At 32.8% G+C, this 18,435-nt stretch overlaps 1 protein-coding gene across 1 annotated transcript; it reads left to right on the top strand.

Moving 5' to 3' along the window:
* Positions 1-7,543: 7,543 nt before the first annotated feature.
* Positions 7,544-15,274, top strand: LOC111619588. Its single transcript, XM_023361347.1, has 3 exons — positions 7,544-8,019; positions 13,791-13,968; positions 14,018-15,274. Exons 1-3 carry the CDS (start codon positions 7,768-7,770, stop codon positions 15,160-15,162), a joined length of 1,575 nt encoding a protein of 524 aa, XP_023217115.1. The 5' UTR covers positions 7,544-7,767; the 3' UTR covers positions 15,163-15,274.
* Positions 15,275-18,435: the final 3,161 nt, after the last annotated feature.

The raw sequence follows: 18,435 nt of genomic DNA, 5'->3' as shown, positions 1-18,435 counted from the left end.
ATGCATAAAGGGAAAAGAAACTGTAGTTTCTATTGATCGCCTGAAACCGGCTTTTATTCTCGCAGCGAGCGAGTCGGACCAGTTACCCCCAACGTCTCCAATGCCAAGACCAGCGACGACTAAACATACGACAGAAGATCGAGCCCCAACGCGACAAACTACCACGCGCTCTGGCCGACATGTATCGTTTCCCGTTCGTTTCGTGTCTCAGACACTGGTGGGGGAGTAGCTGTGGCCGCCAGCGCCAGAGATCCTGAACACTGTCTGGCAACACTTGCCATGATCACGAACTCTGTCTGGCAACACTTGCCAACAAGAGTGGCTGGCAACGTCAAAAAAGAAAAGGCGCAAAAAGTTCGTTGGATTTTGTCCGGGTGTTGCCCGAGGATGTCTGTGACAGTTCTAACCTTTTCTAATAAAGTTCTTTTTTGTTACTGTTCGTGTTTGCCTGCTTAATGTTAGATCTAAACATCAGTAGGATTGAATGACAAAGCTTAATGAACTGTCTTATCAAATGAGTCCTATATAGGATAGTAGGTGTTGGAAGCCACAGATAATTCTCAGAGTTGTGTGACACCAGAGCTGCAGGTTGCTGACCTTAGTATAGTATCACAATGAGCTAGTACAGGAATGAGGAACTTGCAATTTTAAGACACATATGGCTTTTTGTGGCTTCTAGCATGGCTTGATAAAGTATAAAATGGTAAAATTCCTCAATAAAGACACCTTTCAAAGTATAATTTATATGTATTGTGGGTGCATGCATACTAAAAGCATACACTTATGCACTTTCAAATACATTATGCAGACTACAAGTTTCTTCCAAAGTAGGATGTGGCTTTTCAATTTTAAAAGCTTTAAGCTAATACCTCACATTTGTTAATCTATATATATAAATGATGTTTGTTCTCTATACACTCCTAGGCTGTTCACCCAATTGTTACAAAACTTGGCAGTTACATTTTCATACTTCTAATTAATATCATACATCTGGCCCCAAAATACCTATTGGATTTCTGTAAATCAGTTCATTTCTATCTACGTTCAATTTGCTGATTTACACACAGCACCATCTATTAGTAAAAAGTTTGATAAAATAATAAAGTAAATATAATTCTTATAGATAAAAAGGATATCATTTTTAAAAATATATATTATATTCACTTAATTACTGTAACAATGATAGCACAAAATAGACATGCTATATCATTACTGAGACAGGTAGTATATAGCACTTGCCTGCGTGGAATCAATTCTTAATTCTAATAAGCATCCTCCAGAAGCCAAGTGAATAAAACCACCGAACTCTGGTAGTTGGTCATGTGGAGTTTTCCAGATTTTCTTCAAGTTAGTAACACCTAAATAGGGTCCAGCTTCCTATAAAAGTCTTCCTGGAATGCATCCCCTCTGCAGATCACTCGTGTCATGTTGCTGTAGCCAAATAAACCAAACTAAATTTCCAAGAAGCAATTATTTATTGTGACACTGTCACAATGTTCTCAATTTTTTTAGTGGTGGTGTTGCCCCTGTACATCATACTTTTCCTGTTAGCAATAATCATGTCCGTCATCTATCTAATTCTGTCCAGGGGAAAATTTTGAATTGAAGTAACGTTACTTCTGTTGCAAACTGGAAGTTCATATATAATTAATCTGGGCCTCCTGCCCTAAGCTTTCCACATCTGGTCTCGACTCTTATTTATCTAACTCATCTCGAGATTAAGGAAGGACAGATAGACACAGGATGACAGATGGACACAGGATGACAGATGGAATTTATAGGTTATAATTTTTTCAAATTGCAGCCCAATAATTTTTCTATAAATGCAATATTTACAAGAATATACTTTCCACATAGTTTATACAATCTGTTACCAAAATTTAAACACTTTATTATCACAAAAAAACAACTATTCTAACATTTTTACAAGATTTATTATTTTTTTTTTTAAGATTTATTATTTTAAGATTTAACTATTTTTATTTATTATACTTAATCAAAAGATTAGAGAGCTCTTAATTTAATGCCTTGATTTTAGTATTTTTGCATATTCTTTATTCTTGCATTTTATTGAATTTCATATAATGTATTATTATATAACGTTTTAATATTTAATTATCCTATGCATATATTTATATACATATTTTGTTATTTATAAGAATAATTTTTATTTTATTTTATTTTTCTTTATACATGTATATATATATACAGGTATAAAGAAAAATACATGTATAAAACACNACCACCTTTTTTTGTTTTTTGATTTACATACTGCTGAGTGAGTGTACCTCAATTTTTTTTTACCATTCTCTCTTCCAGGAGGAGTTCAACAACTACTTTTGGTTGAATTACTTCAACCCCCTTCCACAACAGTCAAAATTTTTTTCCAAACATTGTTAATGATGTTTGAGAAAATGAGACACTTTACAGCAACTTAAGATATAATTTAAAGATCCTTAAATACAGGGTTCCAAAAAGTTACCGTATATTGAAGAATTTGTAATAACATTAAAGTTATTCATACAGCATTGCATACAGGACCCACAAGTTGTATGTCCAGCATTTCCATTTTGTGATATATGGCATTACTGCTTGCTCACAGATAGATGATCTGGTTTTTGGAAGAATTCTTTGCCAATTACATAATCTCCTGGGGAACATTTACAGTATTTATTGTAGGAGAAATTGCAATATCATATGTAAAACTTTACTTAAAACTTTTTTCACTGCCCTGTCACTTTTCAGACACCTTGTACTTTTTTTAAATTTTATGTAAATAATTAATATTAAGATCACTATTGGATTTCACACATCAAACTTATTGACTTTATCAAAAAAGAAAAGGTAATTTTTTTCTAAATTAACTCCACAATTTGATAATTGCATAAGCCTTTCAATTCATGTAATTTTCAATTTGTTTTTTGTTTAACAAATAATAAATCACAGATAATGAACAAATCATTTATAAAGTGATGATTTCTGTTATAGTTATAATGAAGCATCCAATATATTATTTTGTTTAAGATCTTGTCTATGGCATTATTGTACACAAAACCATATGGAAGATATTTTATAAAATAAGTAACAAAAGTAAGGTAAGTAGTACAATTATTGGCCATTTCAAATTCAAATCTCTTTAATAAGAGTTCTATAAAAGCTACTCTAGAAATATTGCATGGCAGTATTAATACAATGCTATCAGTAGGTAGCGAAAATTCTCACAGGTTTTCTTGTGGAAATTTTTGTTATTAGCCACAAGCATATTGCAAAACAATTGCATATTAGCCACAGCATACAATTTAGCATTTTGCAAAACAAGGTACATTTTGGATTATATAATTGGTATTTTTAATTTCTAGATGTTGGCAGTAAAAAGTCTATAAAAAAAAACAAATTCGTCAGTAAATATATTATTAATATTTCCCAATTTAATCTTTCTGTTATGTCATAGAACTTTTAAAATAAAAATTTTCGTAAGTGACCAATAAGTCTACCATTTACCCTATCTTGTATGATTCCTTTTAAATTAATTTGATAGGCAAATAACTATAAGTCATCATTTACTAAATTAAATAAAAAAATTAAAGTTTAATTCAAATTATTGAAATAAATTCCGTTTAAAAGTTGAACTCAACAGAATCATTTTCTGCATGGCTCATCTTAATCTCCAAAATGTTCTAAAAAACTTAACCACCTACTTTTTAGAATAAGTTATGTAGTTAACTAATTAGCCAAATAATTCTATTATAGTCTATTAATATTTTAGAATTTTTATTTTAATTGATTTTACTGAATAAAATTATAGCACTTAAAGTGAAATTATTAAAAACAATTTTTTAATTGTATTTTGAGATGAAGATCAAATGCTAATGTTAATGTATCAAATTGTTTTTAATAAAAAAGTAAATGACACATTTATAATAATTAATTTTTAACATAAAACTATTTAACCAAAGTGTCCAATGATCAAAGGCATATCTCAATCACTTTTACAGTTATAATTTGTGGAAATTTTTACTCGATCCTAGGGGAAGGTAAATGCCACTATTTGCCCTCCCCTAGGATCCTATTTGGTTGTACATGATTCTGACCCAAAATCAGTGGCGTACTGTAGTGGGGGCGGCCCGCCCCGGGCAGCACTTTTTAGGGGGCAGCAAAATTTCACGATAAATAATAATAATGTCTTGTAAAAATTTGAAACATCCTAATCTATACTTGCATCACGCCTACGATAGTGCTATCGTCCAGACAGTCCGGGAATCGGCTCGCTGGGTGAATTAGTAACTTTTTGGTCCGAGGAAATCCTGCGAAACCTGTTGACCCTTTTTTTTCTTTTTGTATGATTCATTCGCGTTCATATACACCACTAATATCCAATAGAACTATTTTAAACAGGTCGCTGCACTACCACCAAATTTTTCATTGCTTGTTCTGTGACAAAAATGAATTTTGGTCCTTTAAATTGAAATACCTATGTAAGGGGGAGCCGAAATTTTCCTCCGCCCCGGGCGGCTGACACCCACGGTACGCCACTGCCCAAAATATCTTGAAAAGAGTGTACTGGTAGAAACAATACTTACAGATATATCATACTGTATGTCTGGAACCATATAATAAAATAAATAATTTGTAATTTTTATGCAATGCAGCTGACAAAGAACTTTAATCCCTCTCTATTGGAGTTTTATCTTTGCAATCACGTAAAGCCTGCAAATTTATGTATAGAGAGGTTTCAAAGTTGCATGTCACATGGTAAAACGCACGTTTGCTCCTCCCCTCACCATGTTTGTGGTCTAGCTTGTGTTTGCTTAGCTTGCACATGGTTTGTTATTTGACAGGTTGGCAGTGCTTTTTTTTTTTTTCAATTTAAACTTAATAGGATTGCAGTATTCTTATATCATGGACAAAGTTAAAAAAGATGTTTTCTGGCAGGTATTCTCGCAGTCTGACTGGATGAGTTGCTGCTTTATATGAAGAGAAAGTTTCATTATGTTGAGGTGTCAATCCATACAAAGCCAGCATATTTGTTGTAGATCAAGCTATGGCCTAAAGTAGAATTTGGTATCATCATAAACTATTTGGTTTTGACAAATAATTACTATACTCTCACAAATAAAAGCTTACAAATCTTTAGAGGCCCATAACTATCTTACAAATGACTGGATTTCTCCTGATTATATGCTCTTTCATAACACTCCTGATATGCATTTGGCTTGTGGCCACTCTCATACCCCATTATAATGTTGGCACCCAGTCTGGTGATGACTCATCATAAAATGAAGGCTTTCCTTGGGGTAAAAATTTTTTCAATAATATAAAATTATTAATATTAAAAAAAAACTTACTTTTATGTTATGTTATATATAAATAAAAATTTGTCAGGAACAACTTGTAGGTTACTATGTAATGATTATTTGTTACTAAAGTAAAAAAGTCATTCTAAAAAGTAACATCTTAAAGAAATATTTAATGTTGCTCATCAAAATAACCTAACTTAGCTATTTGTAAGTGAACAATGGAAATTATTTGTTTATATCTTAAAAAATACATACACTTTTATTTATGTAAATTAGACTGAAAGGATAATTGGTTCAAAATTCATTTCTAATTCATCTGCTAAGCGATTATCTTTGCTTCGCACTTTAATATTAATTCTGCTATATATTCATTACAAGCAGACACCAAGAAAACAAACTGAAAGATTGAAAAGTTAGAACACAAGTATTATCTATTCAAATTAAAATCAGCAGTTGTTAAAATTATTTAACTTTCTTTTGTCAGTATTAAAAATAAAGAAAACCCATATAATAAAATTATTTATAGTCATTAACATCTACCATGTTATTGACCATATCTCTGCTGTACAATTTTATCAGACCATATCTATGCTGATTGATTCTATTGTGAAACAAATTAACTCATAATAGTCAACATTTAGACATGATCCTCACATAAATCCTTCAATCCATTCTTTTTAAAGATGGAAAATCTCAAGCTGGAGATGATGAAAAAATTTCTATGAGTAAACAGACAATTTCAGACATTTCGAAAGCAAGAGAAAACTACAACAAGCTTTTCTTAGAACAGTTCTTTAAAATATTTCAATAATAATTATCCATTTATTGAGGTTTTATTGTATTATTGACCAAATATGTATTGTATGTTACATATAAAATTGCTGCATACTGGGTATAATTGTCTTGCTTTTTAGTAAATGATGATGATTTTAATTTGTCGAGTGTAAGTAGGCCTAAAGTATTATTTTATTGGAACATCACCAATTGGTAGAATCTAAACAAAATGTTCTTAAACATTACAAATTAAACTTATTTCTGATTAATGCACTTTAAACAATATGTTGAGTTTAAGAATTCATACACAGTAATCTGGAGATCAGAAAGAAACAATACACATAACATACATTATTTAAAATTTGTTGGGCTGCAATTTGAAAAAATTGTACTGTCGCCCAGCTGTTGTCTGTCCTTCCTTAATCTCAAGAACGGAGTTAGATAGATTTTAATCGAGATCAGATGCAGAAAGGTTGGGGGTAGAAGGCCCCAATTAACTATATACGAATTTTCGGTTTGCACTGAAAGTTGTTATTTCAGTTCAAAAATATTCCCCTGAAAGGAGTTAGATAGATGACCAGCATGACTCTGTTGCTAACAGGAAAAGTATAATGTACAGGGACAAGACACTAAATTTGAGGTAGAGATCATCTATTTTCATTTAAATAAATTAAAAATATGATTAAAAATTGCAGCTTGGCATTGTGATGATGTCACAATAAATAATTGCTCGTTCTATTTAGTTTTTCTCTTGTCTCAGAATATATGAAAGAGACATTTTTCCCTCTGCACGGGGTCCCTTAAATCTGCACACCCCTATTCCTATATTTGAGCTTATCCTGAGTCCCAGCCTCATTGATCGAAAGCTTCTAGTCAGGTGACTATCGCTGCGTTCTATTGCTCACGTGATTAAAATAGTTTCCGGTGTTTACATACGGTCAAATTATATTTTTATAGTTTACTAAGGAGGATGATATTATAAATAGCATTAAACTAATAATTAAACGCAAAAGATTAAATTTTGTGCGAATGATAGTTATTCGGTGACTCATAAGAAAAAATGGGAAATAACTGATTGCATAACGAAGTGTAAATAGTTTCGGTTTCGGAATGAGGAATATTTAAACCAGGGGTCGCCAAACTTTTTTAACCGTCGACCCCCAACCACTTTCCAAAGCCTCACATTGACCCCCACCGTAAAGTTTTATTACAAGTGTATGTGTATGAGCGAAAAAAAAAAGAAGGTTGTGACCCCTTAGCCTCATCGAACCCCCTAGCCGCATAGACCCCCCAATGATGTTGCATCGACCCCTGGGGGTCGATATCGACCACTTTGGCGACCCCTGATTTAAACACTTGCAGTTTTGGATTTGATGTTTTATGCGCATGACGAAGTGTAAATAGTTTCGGTTTCGGAATGAGGGATATTTAAACACTTGCAGTTTTGGATTTTATGTTTTATGCGCATGACGAAGTGTAAATAGTTTCGGTTTCGGAATGAGGGATATTTAAACGCTTGCAGTTTTGGATTTTATGTTTTATGCGCATGACGAAGTGTAAATAGTTTCGGTTTCGGAATGAGGGATATTTAAACGCTTGCAGTTTTGGATTTTATGTTTTATGCGAATAACCGATGAAACCTGACGCGTTTACAATTTCGAAATGGTGTTACTGTAGTTGTGAATAGAAAAGAGATATGGCTTGTGTAGAAAATAACACAGAAGATTTTGAAATACTAAATGTAGAAGATAGCAACGAAAACTATGACGAAGTGGAAGCGGAAGACAGCATTGAAGACTTCGTGAAGGTAGAAAGAAAGGAGTGCAGCGAGAATAATGAAATATTGAAAGTAGAAGATACAAGAGAAATTCGTGAGAAATCAGACAGCGTTAAAGATTATGAGAAAGCGGAAGTAGAGAATACTATTAAAGCCTGTGAATACTCGAAGGTAATAACTTGCATTACGAACTATACAGAATCTGAAATAGAGGATGACGTAGATCAGGGCCGCCCCTAGCTATTGCGGGGCCCCTTCTAAAAATAAACTAAGTATTAGTATAAAAAAAAACTATTAAGTAAAATAATTAACGTTAACTTTTCAAAAATTTATTTAAACAAAATTGCGAAAATATAAAACAAAAAGTATAAAAAAAAATTTTTTTTAAGATTGTACGAAGTATGTTTATTTTTATTTATTTTTATCTTAATTTTTTTTAATGAACCTTTCGAACTATTTTATGAAATGTTAATTTTGCGGGCTTTTATTTCAGCAAAATCTTTTATTAAATCATCGCAATTTAATTTTTAACATATTTCGTGCTCAATAGATAAAAGTGTCAGATTTGTTAATCGTTCCTGTGACATTGTTGTCCGTAAACAATTTTTAATTAGTTTTAATTTAGAAAAACTTCGTTCTGTTGTTGAAATCGGAATTGTTAATAATAATCTTAAACTAATGGCCAGATTTGGAAGAGTCGTGCATATTTCTCAAGGAATCTGTTTCACTTTTTACACTAGAATCCTCTGTCACGTCATTTAATTCTTCTAATGCTGTTATAATTTTGTCTAAATCAAATCTGTCTTCATAGAATTTATTCGGCATTCCCAACGTGTATCTGATAACGGTTTTAAAGTTCAATTTGTTAAAATGTTTCGTTAAAATAGCCCACCTGTGAGCAGACGTGGAAAATAGTGTATACAGTCTCGAAAATGTTCCAAAAAATGTCATAGCCATAGGAACAGAGGAAGCCGTATCACTTATTAATAAATTTAACTTGTGCGCAGAACACGACACAAAAAATGCTGTCGGATTTTTTTCCAAAATCCTTGCTCGCACGCCTTTTCCCTTGCCTACCATGTTTGTCTCCCATTGTCATAGGCTTGTCCACGGCAATCGTTCAAAGAAATATTTAAAGTTTTAAGTTGTTTACATAATTCCTCTGATAAATCAAACTCTGTACTTTTCGGCATAGGAGATAAACCAATAAAATAATCATTAATTTCAACTTCATTTCGTTTTTGTTCGTCAGGCATTTCTACAATTCGAACAATGAGAGTCAGTTGTTCAATACGACTTTTATCGGTAGTACAGTCTAACTGTATTGCATAATATTTACTTTTTTTAATATTTTATTATTATTTCATTTTTAACTTTGATTAATTATCTCATTTTGAATTTTTCGACCTAAATAATGATAATTTCTTTATCTTTGATACGTCTTATATGTTCTGCCATTCTTGCATCGAATTTTGAAATTAATTCCAATTTAACCTAAAAATTTATCGTTATTTTTTGTAAAAATTGTCTGATTCGTTCCAGGAACTGCATCGTTGTTTTTAGCATATGATAAATTGCATTTATCATAATTTTTTTAAGAACTTCACGCATCTGAATTTAATTGTTAATTGTCTTTGATGAAAATCGTCAATTGTTTGCTCGTTTTGCAACCTGTTTTTTAGCTCCATAAAATCTTTAAGTGATTTTCTGTGTGGCAACGATAATTCATATTCATTTAAGCGACTTCCAAGGCGCTTCCAGTTAGAAACACCTTCATTTATTAATGCTAAAGATGATCTTGACAATTGGTTAGGACATAAATAACAGTAAAAACAAAATACCACATCTTTTAGTTTTGAATAGAGAAGCCAGTTTCTGCAATATATTTTTTTTCCATTTAAATGTACTTTTGTATAATAAGATACCTTAAATTTTCTACCTACTTTATCTATGGGAAAATCGTAATTTGTTACTTGAACAATGTTTTATTAATTAATAATAATCTGGTCTTCTCAGAAGGGTATGATGGCCATGTTTCAGGATCATTTTCCAGTATGGTTAATAATTCTTTAATTTCCTCGTTTACGCTAAGAAAAAAAATCTTCTTGACCTTCTTCATCATTTATAGCTCCATCTTCACTCAATAATGAAGGTAATTCTTTGTATGTAATTCTTTATTTTATACACTAATGCTAGCTATAGCCAGATCGTTCAGTTTTAAAGTATTTTAAAAGGCTATCTGTTTGACGACTTTCTAAAGTTATTATCGCTATAACAACGTTTTTCTCTGCTGTTTTACAGTAACGGAGTGCTGAACGAAGTTAAATTAAAACACCTTATTAAATTAAAAAAGTACAGTACCATTAAGCAGCATAAATTCTTCAATTAAAACATTTATTAGCTTACAATATGCTCAAGTGTATAAATGTTCTATGCTATGCTAACTGCACCAACCTGACTTGGCGCCTAGTTTTGTTGGTAGGTTATATACGGCCAACTTACAATTTATATTATAAAAACTAGTTTTTTCTTTATTATTATTTTGATTATTTTTAAGGTAAAAAAAACCTACTAATAGAACACTAATAAACACAAGTATATTTTAATTTATACATTAAAACAGCTATTCTTTTTGTAGATCATAAAATCAATTAGTAGCAAAGTTGTATCAAGAAATCAAGTTTTATGAGATTTTTCCAGTGTACCTTACAATTATACTTTAAAATTAAGTTTTACGTTGAAATACAAGTTGTTACATTTTAATTATAAAACATTATTATGCTGCATTCTCTTAAGCGCGGGGCCCGGGGCGGTTGGCCCAGTTGCCCGGCCCTAGGGACGGCTCTGACGTAGATTGTGAATTGTGAGAAGTGCTAAATAGAAAAGATTGAGAAACCAGAAGTAGAAAATAGCTTTAAATGCTTTCATTATTCAATGGTTATTTGATCCTTTTGGGCCCTTAACAGCCTCGACAATTTCCTTCCATTTTTCCGTCTTGTGCCTCTTGCATTAACCTAAGCAGTACATCCACTCTTTGTAGATCCCTCTCCAGTTCATCTTTCTATAGCACTGAAGTATGTCCAATAGGTCGTTTACCCTAAGGCTCCCCAGTCAGCACTTGTGTACATGTCGATTGTGTCAGTGCCGGCTACATATCCCGCCTATATGGGGTGTCTCTCGGCTATAGTTTGTATGATATCGTAGTCGTCAACTTTGCTATGCATTTCCTCGTTATTCATCTTTCTCCGAGTACCAGTTCTACTCTCCCGCACGGATCCAAAGATCTTCCCGAGGTCTCTGTTTTCAAACACTCGCAAGTTGTGTTTGTACGACTATGTACGGCCATGTTTCACAGCCGTAGAGCAGCACTAGTTGGATAATGGTTTCATACGATCTTAACTTTACCTTTCTGGAAACTTGTTTAGATTGTAACACTTTTTGCAAGCTTTAGTATGATGCGTTATATTTATGGAGCCTTGAGTAAATTTCTGTTGTGATGGAGTTGTTATTGTCCACTACGGTCTCGAATGTGTACTTCTCTACCAGAAGGTTGTTAGCTCCCTTACTATGATGTCCTCTTGATAGTAGCTTGTGTAACTTTGTTTTTGATTCATTTCTTTCAGGCCCACCCTCTCTGCTTCTGAGAGTAATAGTGATGTATTTTCGATTAGGTCTCCGTGAGTCTCGTTATCAGGCAAACGTCATCCGCATATATCAATGTTTGATGGAGGCCGTTCAATTCTACTCCTTTGGCACTTTACTGCAATAATTTTTTCAAGTGTTAGATTAATTAAACAACGTGGGCAGAGAGCGTCTCCTTGCCTAAGTCCTGTAGCCATCTCGAAGGGTTCTGTCAGTTTGTTTCCAATCCTGACTCTGCTGATTGGTTTTTCTATACACTTGTCATTTTTATTAATTTCTTGGGTATTTCAAATTCAGCCATTATTTGTCACTGTTCTTCGCGATTGACGCAGTCATATGCTTTATTGAAATCTATGTAAAGTTGGTGTACATCCTGTTTGCACTCATACTTTTTTCAGCAAGTATCATAGGGTAAATATCTGATCAATGGTTGAACGATTCTCTCTAAACCCACATTGATAGTCCCCTGAGATATTCTCTATATAAAATGTTAGCTGTTTGAGGAGAAGCATCAACAGTACTTTGTATGTTGTATTCGTAATGATATTTCCTTGTAGTTATTACATAACTCTTTGCTTCTTTTTTATGGATAAGGCAAATGATACTTTCTTTCCATTTGCCTGGAAGCTCCTCGTTATTCCAAATATTTAGTAAGATTTTGCGGATTTCCTTATGGAGACATTTACCTCTCGATTTGAGCAACTCGGCAGGTATACCACCACCTCCTGGCGCTTTGTAGTTCTTCAGTCGGGCTCTACTAAGCTTTATTTCATTGATCGATGGTTCTACTGGCGTGTTTAAAGTATCTGTTTCCTGTGCCCTTTGCGTGTCTTAGCTTTCTTTTATGACACTCTACAGATCTTTGAAGTATTCGCGCCATCTGTTCAGGATCTTGTCCTCTTCTGTTATCTTGTTGTTCTCATCTCGTACAAACATGTATTTAGACTTGTATTCTTGTCTAAAGGTGCCAGTTCTTTTGTACAACTCTCCAATATTCTTTTCTCTATAAGTAGTTTCTATACTTTGGATTTGTTCTTCTATGTATTGTCTATTGACCTTGCGAATATATTTTTAGCTTCCTTGTAACTATTATTGTACAGTTTATACCTTTCATCTATTGGTTAGTGTGCCGGTTGAGCTTCATATTTTGTCCTCTCCTTTACTTTTTCTCTAAATTCATTATTGTACTATTTTTTTGTGACAACATCCGCCATTGGTCGTTAACGTTGTTGGGAATATCTTTTGTTGATATAGCTTGTAGTTTAGTTTTCAGTGTCTGTTTGTATGCCCCCTTTTCTCTTCTCCCTTAGCTCTTCTGTACATATTTTTAGATTATGGGGATTTTTTTTTTTTTTGTTTCTTTTACTTGTTATTCGCTTCTCAACGGATCAGATCACTTCCTATCCTATGAAGTGATCTGATCCGTTATCTGCACCTCGGTATGATCTAACATCTAGTATGGATGAATGCCGTCTATAGTCAAAAAGTGTATGATCCAGCTAATTTCTTGTAAATTCATCAGACGAAACCCGTGTTTATTTGTGAATTGATTTATGAAGCAACATAGTGCTCTTAACAATCATGTTCTTGGATTTGCAAAGGACTAATCGCATTCCATTATCATCGGTCTCGGCATGTAAATTGTCTGCCAATTGTAGGTTTCCGAACTTTCTTTTCCTATTTTTGCATTACAATCCCCAATTACCATTGTCGTGTACAAGATCTTCTAGAGTACAGAATTCATCCTTATTTTCATCTGTCTTGTCTTCTGTCGGTGCATGGATATTAATTATGCTTAAGTTGAACCGGATGCCGGAATGAATTCATTCTTGATGGCAAACCTTGTGCCAAACTCGTGTTTATTGCTTCCTCCATATAATATTGTGTGCTGCCCAGATATGAGATTTCCCTCTTGTGTCCATCTCGTTTCTTAAAATAGTGCAATATCTATGTTGTATTTCTGGAGTTATTCAATTGTGTTTCTTTATGTTCCCGTAGTACATAGACTTCGTACATTCCACGTCCCACGTTTTATTCCGCGTTTCTATTTCCTTGTCTTCGCTGCCGTTTGAACAGTCCTATTTTTCGATTGTGATTGTCTCGGTTTCATAACACCGTTATTTCCCGAGGTATGGTTGTTGGCCCTAGGCTCAACCCCCACCGAAGGAGTAACGGCCAGTAAAATAAGTTTTCTCTAGAATATTTTAGTATACTCAAAATAACGATTCTTTATATCAGAACGAAACTTAAAAATGTTGGAATCAAATTATTCGAACGTTAAATATTTCGAATGCTTTCAGAAATCGGAAATGGAATGTTCCATAGAAGACTATGAGCAGTCAGAAGTAAAAAATAGAAGGGAATGTGAGAAGTTAGAAGTAGAGGATTTTATGGAAGACTATAAACAATTGGAAGTGATAGATAGAAAAGAAGAAGTAGAGGATTTTATGGAAGACTATAAACAATTGGAAGTGATAGATAGAAGTAGAGGATTTTATGGAAGACTATAAACAATTGGAAGTGATAGATAGAAAAGACTATGAGAAATCGGATTTAGAAGAGAGCAAAAAGTTCTACGAGAAACTGAAAGATAACATTCTAATCATGAATAATATCGAAGATGCCTTGCTTAAATTATTCGTTTGGATGGAAAAAGAATTCAAACACTTAACAGAAAACAAATACACTGTTCTTGATTGTAATATACTTAACGCTCTACTCGGACAATTCGTGAAAGAATACGAAGACTTCAAATTAATTCATGAAAGTTTTGTGGATAATTTTGTGGAAATGAATAAATACTCCATTTATGAAAAGAAAGAACTGTTTGTTTTTAACTTTTCTTCTGCCATTGATAATTTTATATCCTTCAACTCTATAGATCAATCTATGCACCAATTTAAACACGCTTTGCAATTTCCATACGAATATGCAGAATTCACGATTTGCTTTTGGAATTTTATAGACTATTTCTTTAGAATCAAACAGTGTTGTTTGCCCTTTAAGGAGCACTTTAATGAAGAAAAGAATTTGAAAATAGCACTTTGGAATTGTTGCGGGTTAAAAGACAAAGAAATTGAATTTGTAAGATACATGAATCAGGAAGATTTGGATATCTTTCTTCTTCAAGGTACTCATTTCAATAAATTCGATTATCCTGGTTACTTCGTGTTCCGAAACCCCGGTGAAAACGTCATGGCTCTGCTCAGTAAAAATGTATGTCGTAATGCCGAAGAACTCGAGTGTCCTAATTCATTTCGTGATAAAATTACAAATTATCAGATTTTAAAATTACAATTAAAGGAATACGAATTGACTATCGCTAATATTTACAATCCATACAGTTTGAATGAGAACTTTGATATAACTCGATTACCGCCAATTTTAAGTAAAAATTGTATAGTCTTAGGAGACTTCAGCGCATTCTCCAAGAATTGGGGCGATTGTTTCACAAATTCTATTGGTGAAAACGTGGAAAAATTTTTACGCATATCTGATTTTCAGTTACTCAACAAGTTTATTCCAACCTCTGATGAAAAATTCGGTAACAGAATCATGGATTTGGCACTGTGTTCGGACTTTCTTCTACCACACATTACTTGGGAAGTGAATGAAAGCAATTTTGCGAATGGTCGTCGAATAATTCGCATGGATATTGACTTGGAATCGTGAAATGCTGGAAATACAATCGACCTCCATAACACTGTTGATAATTCCGTTTTATATGAATTCCATGTTGTACAAGTCACTTAAATTTTACAAATACGTGTGCTGGGCTGTGAACGGCTCACGTATTTGTAAAATTTAAGTGACTCGTACAACATGGAATTCATATAAAACGGAATTATCAACAGTGTTATAGGGGGAATTATCAACAGTGTTATAGGAATGTCGACTGTACTTGATAAAAATTGGAAATTAGCCTATCCCTTAAAGGGTATGTTTAAGTCAGTCGACATTGTTCTATTTTTGACATATTTCTATTGTTTATTATCTAATGAGTAATCGTGTTACTGTACTTATTATATCGTATAAATTTATCTTGTTATTATTGTACGGTACATAACAAAATTAATTTATAGAGATAAAGTGTAATTATATTGATTGATATTGTACTTGTAATTTATTGGCACATAATAAAACACTTAACTTCTTAAATTCTCTGTTGTTTTGTTTTATGTTTTAAATAAATTATCTATTAAATTTTAAATATTTTTACCTCTTTTTTAAGAAAATAATTGAAGATACGTAAAATATGTAAGGTAGGCAATACGTGGGAAAATATTAATGATGAGCAACCTCTTGTAACATCCACTACACCATATTTTTTAGTTTTAAGATACATCGACCTTACTACAATATTTTTTTTCGTAATTTTATCGCGTGTCTTGATTAAAGGCCAACTTGGAGCACGCATCTGATTATCCCACAATTTGATGGATGTGTCTATTGAAGGAGACCTTAAAGTATTTCAATAGGCAAAAAGCCAGCATAGATCACATTAATGATTACTCATTCGGGAGAAATGACTTTCGAAATATTATACACGAGCTTAGCAGAAACAATGCTACATCTTTGTTCTCACGTCCATGTTAAAAACTGATTAGATATAAGGATCTGCCATATGAATGTCCGTAAAATATGAGTTCCGTAGCCATGGGGTTATATTAATAAATGTGGGGCAAGTTGAGAAAATTTATATAAACCTATAAATAACCCCGGTATTAGTAGAACTGCCTACACGAACACCTTCAACTTTACTATTTTAATTTCTCGCTTGTCCAAGCTTGGAATGGATTATTATTATTAAGTTTTCTGATAAAAATTGTTTTATATTAATTTTACTTTTATTTGTATTACTTAATAATACAAGAAACATTTTGGACTCATAATACCAAAATTAAGACTTAAACACGACACAAAGGGAACAAAGTTATGACGAATGACTGGTATTTTTCTTTTTTACAGCCAGCACCACAAACTGCAGTTCATGTGTGAAAGAATAACAGTAGCTTTGTATGCGAAAGGATTAATATATATCACTGTATATAGTCACTGCTGACTAAGCTGTGGACTATTATATTTTTTTAGAGAGCTTAGCCACCCCTAGAGCCCCCGTAGCTACTGCAATGTAAAATACCAACATCGATGTTATTCTATAGAATTAAAATACTGCGCATCATTTTATAAATCGGTAAATATAAAAGTTCTATACACTGAACTTTATAAAGCACGTAATATAATTATATCACAACTAAACTGTAATGTCACTTCCTGTTTGATTTTAATTGCGATTCAGACGAGGATAATTTTATCAGCCATCGCAGTTTATGATATGGGAAATCCGAGATAAGCGTAACGCAAGGCTCCCTTTATCAATATGAAACTTTACACACTGTAAGTTTATAACGTTTATAAAATATGTATTATATAATATTAGATATTGTACGAAATCTAGAATCGTGGCTTCAGAATATTGAACCAAGATCGAATTTGGACGAAATATGTTTGTTCGTGTCTGAGTCTTAAAAAATTGTAAGGCCCTATGAAAAATCCAAGATTGCAAATAAAACCGATTATCTGAAATTTATGACTAGGAATATACATTAATGTGTTTTATATTCCAGTCTATTCCGGGTCAGGAATCTTGGGATTTTCCAATTGGTATTCTGGAATTTTTTTTATCCCGGATATACCAATCCCATCCTTCACTACCCTTGCCTGAGTGGATAGAACATTGGTCGTAAATTTGGACCTGATCAACGGGCTGACCACGTGAATATTCTGGGTTTTCTTCACGTGTGCAATTTGTAAAATTTCTAGAGAGGAGTGATCACTTGATTTACATACGTATGCTTACAATAGTATCTCATTTTACTATTGGGTGAGTGGTACAAAGATCACGATACTAGTACAGTACTGTACTACTGCAGTGGGAAAACAAATTACACGTAATCTACATGTATTGAAAGAGGACATAACCGAGCAACTCTCCACTGGGTTTCTACTTCATGTTTATCTTAAGCACTTTAAAACATCTATGTCCAACAGTACTGACAGCAGTAGCAGTGAACAAAAGGAAAGAAAAGAGTGCTGTCGAGAAACAAAAAAATCCGGCAACGAGTTGCTTAACTTTTCCGGCAACATTTCGGAGCGCCATCTGTTACGATATTTTATTTTAAAATCTTTTTTATATTTTTAAATATTATAAAATGGCAAAGCGCTTAATTTTCATGGTAGGAATGGGTTTTATTAAAAAAAATGTAAATGGTAATAATGAGTAAAATCATTATATCTGATCCTACTGGAGATACACACGACCCTCTTGATATCTCCGTCCTTTCGGCCTTTAACCACCAAAATTTAATAGCATCAATTCCCCTAATACACTACCTCTACAAAATTTTAGAAATTTTCAACAAAAAGCACAGGAGTTATTAAGTTTCAAACAGGATGAACAGAATCATGTTCACCCACACACATTAACATCCATACATATAGAAATTATCTCCGATTTTTTTTTTTTTTTTCGACTTTTTAAGGTCCCCTGAGTCCAAAAATGTAAAAATCTTGGGATGATTTTTTGACTGCTCGCTATACTTTTCCTCTGTTATATGTAACAGCCGGGAAAGTAAAAGGGGTGCATCTGCAACCCACTAAAAATTTCTGGATCTGTTATTGCTTATCTCATCTTGCAAGAGAGGATTTTCTGGGTTTCAAACCATATCAAATTTCAAGTATAATTGATTTTTTATACTAAATTTTGATGATTATCTTTGAAATCAAGTTTTTTTTTTTAATTTATATTATTATTGGAAACTTAAGTCAGTTCTTTGTTTATGTTTAAAGATGAAATATGTTTTATTTTTAATAAACTTTTTCGGGGTAAATTATATTAATGTACATTTTTTTTCTTTTTGAGCTATTAACAAATTACTACAACAG

Source organism: Centruroides sculpturatus, unplaced genomic scaffold, assembly GCF_000671375.1.
Source record: "Centruroides sculpturatus isolate CEXI.00-Female unplaced genomic scaffold, Cexi_2.0 scaffold261, whole genome shotgun sequence".
Classification (NCBI taxonomy): Eukaryota; Metazoa; Arthropoda; class Arachnida; order Scorpiones; family Buthidae; genus Centruroides; species Centruroides sculpturatus.
This window is presented reverse-complemented; position numbering and strand designations above follow the sequence as displayed.

Excerpts from the sequence above, each read along its gene's own strand:
- LOC111619588 (XM_023361347.1), top strand. The coding sequence starts at position 7,768 with ATGGCTTGTGTAGAAAATAACACAGAAGATTTTGAAATACTAAATGTA. Across the intron at positions 8,020-13,790 it reads AAGCCTGTGAATACTCGAAG|AAATCGGAAATGGAATGTTC; the intron begins GTAATAACTTGC and ends GAATGCTTTCAG. Across the intron at positions 13,969-14,017 it reads TAAACAATTGGAAGTGATAG|ATAGAAAAGACTATGAGAAA; the intron begins ATAGAAGTAGAG and ends TGGAAGTGATAG.